Source organism: Echinops telfairi, unplaced genomic scaffold (genome assembly GCF_000313985.2).
Source record: "Echinops telfairi isolate 266 unplaced genomic scaffold, ASM31398v2 ScPeMD7_23;HRSCAF=83, whole genome shotgun sequence".
Classification (NCBI taxonomy): domain Eukaryota; kingdom Metazoa; phylum Chordata; class Mammalia; order Afrosoricida; family Tenrecidae; genus Echinops; species Echinops telfairi.
The window spans coordinates 6,184,976-6,191,074 of NW_022103920.1; the positions used below are offsets into that span (position 1 = coordinate 6,184,976).

A 6,099-nucleotide genomic window follows, 5' to 3' on the forward strand; every position below is an offset into this window, starting at 1 on the left:
TCTGTGTTCAGGGCGGGGCAGGAACATCCTTCACGGCAGTGACTTGGTCAGAAGCGCCGAGAAAGAAATCAGCCTCCGCTTTAAGCCGGACGACTTGGTGGACTCCAGGTCTCGTGCCTGTGCCTGGCTCTGCGAGGAAGAGGGGACAAAACAGTCCCGTGGCCCTGGGCCCGTGGGCCCTGCTCCGTGTGCCTGTCCTGTGTACATCTCCTTCTGCATGAGATAGCTTCACCCAGACATGTTTTTCCCATACTGCTTCGAGCCTTCTTGAACTCCAAATTCAAAGATAAAATCGTCAGAATTTCATCTCTTAATTTTTCTTATTTAGAAAAAATGTAAATATATATGTATGAAAAAGTAATAGGAACAGGTGTTCCATTTTCAAGGTTTTTGTCTGTTTGCTATGTTGGTTCCACACCATACAAACACAACTACATAGAAACTTGGGCTCCCGTGACCCTTCCTGTTCTCCCACCCAGCACCCACTGTTCGTCCTCTTCCCCAGGAAGCAGCCTCTCTGATGAATTTGTGGTATATTGCATCCATAGTTTAATACTGTCTCCACAGATATATGCATCCACAAACAGCAAGTATTTTGTTAGGGTTTTTCATTTTTAAAGATTGTGGCCAACTGTATCCCTTCAGCATTTTGTCTTCTTTATTCACAACGACAGTCCATCAATCTGTACACTCCCTGCCATGAAGTGCATTCTGACTCATGGTCCCCTACAGGATCTGGGGGTTTACAGGAAAAGAGCCTATTTTTTATTCCGAAAAGCATGTACAAGAAGGCTTCAAGGTGGTTCTGGGAAAAGTCCCTGATCTTTTACAAACTCGGCACCCGGTTTTCCGACGTGCATGGTGACACCCCCACAGTGGTTCATTGAGGTTCGTTGGCCCTGCAGTCAGTCATCCAGATTGTCGGTAGTTACTCTGTCTTTCCCATTCCTCCCTGGTGGTCATGTTGGGGTTGTTGATGACTGTGAAACAGTGCTGCAGTGGACATTCTGTCCCCGTCTTACAAGTTACAGACTTAAAAGGAGAATGCCTGGGGCAGGGGTTTTACCCACCTTTGCTCCAAAGGTCAAGAGAGAACTCCTTGGGCCTGGAAGGATCTAAACCTTCTAAGTTCGTTTACCGTCTGTGGGAAGGATGCTCTGTGAAATCAGTGTGTCCCCCCTGTTCATGAAAGACTGAGTCTTTGGGTGCTGCTCTGAAGTTGGGAGTGGGGGGATTCTGAACCCACGGTCTGTTGATTACATGTAAGATAGATGAAAGGCAGACAGGGACAGCGGGGGCCATGCTGGGTGCTTCTGGATTCTGCCCTTAAGGTGCTAAAGACTTGAGAGTGGAATGGAAGGGGTTAGGACTATGTTTCTGTCTTCCCCCACCCCCACACACCGATGAGGGGGTAGACATATAAATAACAAACACCAGCAACTCTCCCCGCAGCTCTGCTGGTGTTTTTATGAAGTAAGCTATGATCAAGGGGGCCAGCTAGACTGGAGGTAGTGGTAGCGTCCCAGGTAATAACTGCCTCCCCTTTAGTCAGCAGTTCTCAACCTGTGGGTTGTGACCGCTTTGGGGGTCAATGACCCTTTCACAGGGGTCACCTAAAAAACCCTGCATATCAGATACTTATATTACGATTCATAACAGTAGCAAAACTTCAGTGATGAAGTAGCAACGAAAAAAATGTTAATGATTGGGGGGTCATCACCACATGAGGAACTGTACTGAAGGTTCACGGCAGGTGGAAGGTTGAGAACCATTGCCTTTAGTTGTAGCAGTGGCAGCAGAAACCTCACTTGCCCCGGTGATGAAAGAGGAGGATGACTGCTCGTGCTGAGGGCCATGGAGAGGGACAGTGTGTACAGCTACCCTCTCGTTTGCTCGGCAAGCTGCGGGGGCTCGAGGCCGGCAGAGCAGTACTACCAGGTGACAGGACAGCCGTGGAGGTGCCACCCTCCAGGACTCCTGCTAACATCTCTGTCCACAATAGTGAGAGCACTCCTTAGCTGTTGCTGGCTTCTCTTCCCTTGGGGTGCTAAGGAGCTAGTAATTGACTCACTTCAGTTTTTGGGTTTTTGTTGTGTGTTGTTTTTTTTTAATTAGGATCAGCAAGTCAGCATAAAAGCCTTAGTGGTTTTCACAAATCTTGTAATCAAATGATGTGATAATTCAAGTTTATTATCCCAGGAATGACAGATTAAGAGGAGAGGCATTCCACTTTTCGTCGAAAAGAATATTTCAATATCTATATCCCTATGAGGGAGACAGGGAGGCCTTTGGTTTAGTGGTTACACGCAGGGCTGCTAACCAAAGAGGTCGGCAAATCAAAACTACCAGCCACTCGTATTCTACTTCCGTAAAGAGTTAGAGTCTCGGAAACCCACAGGGGCAGTCCTGCCTGTCCTAGGGGCACTGTGAGACCGAATCAGCTCTATGGCTTGCGTCTGTGTTCCTTTTTATGAGGAAAACCAGAGAATACAAGTAGTATTCAAGCTTTAGTGAGTCATCCGCTAAAGCCAATGGTGAAGAAATTGGAGAATTCTATCAGCTTCTTCCATCTGAAATCAATCGAGCATACCATCAGTACGTATTGCTAATTACTGGCAATTGACATTCGAACATTGGGAGCCAGGAGGGATCAATGGTTGGTACCAGAAACGCAGCTAGAGACCATATGGTAGAATTTTGCTAGACTAACGCCGTCTTCACTGAAAATGCCCTCGTCCCCAGCGTAAACACGCGGGCTTCTAGTTGGAATACACAGGAATCAGATTGACCGCATCTGGGGAGAGACCACGGCACGTCTCAAGATCGTGAGCCCAGCTTCTCAGGGAACATTGCTTTACTGCAAGCATCAGTGGGTTAGAAGAGTGGGACACTTGGCGTTAATTGCTCCTAACTCCACATACTCAAACCCAGTGAGAACCGCAGGCCCCACACAGCCTCACCAGAGCACAGACTGCCTTGTCAGAACCCTCAGCCACCTGCGAGAAGAGTAGGGACAAAGCCAGAAATGGGATACCTTCTTGAGAAAGCGCCTTCCTCCCCATGTCTCAACTCTGCTTCTCCCCGCTTATGAAGGCGCCAGGGAGGTGACACCTGGGCCTCCAGGAGCCTGGCCTCTTGCTTTACTACCTACTATGTGGGGTCCTTGAGGGAAGAACTCTGGTGCTGGCCCGGTTGCCTGTCCTGCCTGGAGCCAGTTACTCTTGCCAGGGTTATGGGAAGCTGGCTAGTCACCTCCACCTGTCTAGTGCCACTTGTGCTTCAGGGAGGCTGGGGCCCAGAGGGTGGTCTTGGGCAGCCAGACCCCAGTCACTGGGGTCCCTTCTTCCTGCTGGGGGAGGGTCGGGAAGGAGTCCTGGAAAGACCTGCCAACATCTGGCTACAGACACGGTGGGATCCGAGTGGATTGTGCAGGGTATGCAAGGAGTCTTGTTTTCTCCATATTTAGAAATATTTTATGATTTCAGTGAAAGGCTCAATAGAAACTTAATGTTGCCTGGTTTGAGTTGGTGAATCGAGACTTGGTTCATAATCCCCCAAGTTTGGCACCAGCTGTGGAAACCAGGCTGTGCTCCTCGCGGGACCAGCGTGGTGTGTACAGGTGTCCTCTTAGGAAGGTCGCTGGTGGAGCTCAGTTTGTGCTGGCTTTCAGTGGTGTGGGGAAGAGGTCCTTGGTCCCTTCCCCTCACCTCTGTCTTCATCACACCACAGGTCCCTGCGAGGTGTGGCGTGACTGTCCGAGACAGCCTGAAGAAGGCCCTGATGATGCGGGGCCTGATCCCAGAGTGCTGTGCGGTGTACAGGATGCAGGACGGGTATGGCTCGTCTGGGACCTGGACCCTGGTGCTGCAGGGAGAGGCGGGGTCAGGCAGGACACTGGGACTTTAGTGAAGGGTTTTTACCCAAACCTCAGGAAATTGACTTTAGAGAACAAGATTACATCAATATTAAGTTAGCATAAGTAAATACTGTAGGGCCTGTGAGGCACTAACGAATTCGCCATGTCTGACTGATTACATGACTTTACATGGCCCGTGGAAACCTTATAGATACTTGAGCCACATGAAATGGTACTTGTTCCAATACTGGACTCATTTCTGAGATCATATTGGAGCCTCACAAGAGGCTTATCAAAGCAAAAATTGTATGCGGATTGAGCTTTCTTCCCTAAGGGGTCTAACACTGCTAAGTCCCCCAAGTTTAAGGCCTGTTAAAACTAAAACAAAAACGAAAATTGGTGGGGTGGGGAGTGGCATCATGTCCTGCTAGCACTGTTTTTCTTTGACTGGGTAGTTAGTCCACGACCCGGGATGGGGTACCCAGCAACCATCACTGTCTGCTGGGCTAACTTGAAGGAGAGGAACCTCTCTCAGCTCCAGCGGTGTGTCCACAGTGACCCTGGGGGTGGGAGTAAACATGGGCACTCAGGTGTTTGCCTTTGAAACATGCGATGGCCCGGGGCTGGAGGTCACGCCTGCTCACCACTGCCAGCCCTCAGAGTAACTGCTGTGAGCTCTTGGGCCTGAGGTCCATGTGAGGGTGTGCGTGAACTAAGAGACGTGTCTGCCTTGCAGGGAGAAGAAGCCCATCGGCTGGGACACGGACATTTCCTGGCTCACTGGCGAGGAGCTGCACGTAGAGGTCTTGGAGAACGTGCCACTGACAACACACAACTTTGTACGTCACCCCACGGCTCAGCATGCCACCCGTGCTGAGATGATGCTGCACACTTTCCCTACCATGACACTTGCTTATTGATGTGGGTGGGAGGGGGACACCACTGGGTTTTGAATGCTATGAAAGTGTCTATAAGTGGACTTCCAAAAGCTTCTGGGAAAATGGAATTACTAGGTAATGGCATTTTCCAGAAATTTTTTGAGCTATCTTGCCCCTGTTGTGTACAAAGCGAAAGCACCCTCCCGGAGGTCAGCATCAGTTCAGAGAACTTTGCTTGTTGACTGTGCGGAGTTTAGAAAGGTGTCGAGAAGGAATGGCACAAGCTTGATGAGGGAGCTCACTGTGGAGTGAGAACTAAGAGTTAAAATATAAGCAAAGTACAGCTCACGAATGTCCATGTGAAAGACTCGTCTTTCTCCCAAAGGGGACATGGTTTTAAAACACAGGTCAGTGTCGGGAAGAAAGACGGTGGTTGTGTAGCTTCGTGAAGGAGGAGAAATCAGGGCTTCGATGGGACTGAAGAGAGCTGACCAGGTGAGGGAGGACGGGCGCCCCCACTGTGGCCCTGTGAAAACACTCAGTGTTTCCAGGGCTCCTGCCAGTGTGCGCCAGGCGACCAGGAGGCCTGGGGGCCTCTGTCAGATTGTCTGGCGCTGCATCAGTGGGAGACAGGGAGAAAAGGGGCAGAGCTAGAGGCGGCAGTTGCCCTTGAACAGTGTGATAGATGGGCTTGCCTGTTTTAAAACTCTTGGGATATTCTGAAAAGGCCAGGTAGGTGTTTGACCAGATAGCATTTTCTCATAGAACTTTAATTTAAAGGGGCTTTTAGTAGAGTTTGATAACCGGTGGGTGATGAGGTGGACTCGGTGGACCATGAAGTGTATTAGAACAGACAAGAATGTCTGTCTCATGTGGCCAAGAGCTGGCCTTGCTCTATGAGTGTCCTGGGTACATATGAAGTGTCCTTCTTACCATTGTTTGAAGCACTGCTCCCACCACTGTCACCCTGTTCACCCTTCCATGCTCTCTGCAGCACCCCGGGGCAACATGTCCAGGAGCCCCAGCGACAACAGGAGTGCCTATGGGCGTTTTGACCCCACCTCCTCTACACCACACACACACCTTTTTGCCACCACAAGTCTATTGGGTCGACTTTGTCAGCCTCGCTGTGTCTTGGCCCCTGGGCAGGGAGTTCCTACTTGTCACCTCACAGATGGTGGCGGATGTTGTGGATGTCCCCATCCTGCAGCCAGGGGTCTTCTGGAGAGTGATGGCTGTCCTTTGAGAGACCCTGCCCCAGGGAGTGAGCAGGAGAGCGGCTCCGGATTTCACGATGACAGGCCGATTCTCAGCTAGCAAAATGAGTAACTAACACACACATGGTTTCTGCAGTGGTGCTGGGGG

General features: G+C 50.3%; 1 protein-coding gene across 3 annotated transcripts in view; it reads left to right on the forward strand.

Moving 5' to 3' along the window:
• The window catches only part of BRAF (B-Raf proto-oncogene, serine/threonine kinase), a 51,993-nt gene that overhangs the window by 20,141 nt on the left and 25,753 nt on the right, over positions 1-6,099 (forward strand). For all 3 annotated transcript variants that reach the window (XM_045288691.1, XM_030885173.2, XM_045288690.1), the window contains exons 3-4: positions 3,730-3,833; positions 4,593-4,695. In XM_045288691.1, coding sequence (XP_045144626.1) covers positions 3,730-3,833; positions 4,593-4,695 — 207 coding nt within the window. The remainder of the gene's footprint in view (positions 1-3,729; positions 3,834-4,592; positions 4,696-6,099) is intronic.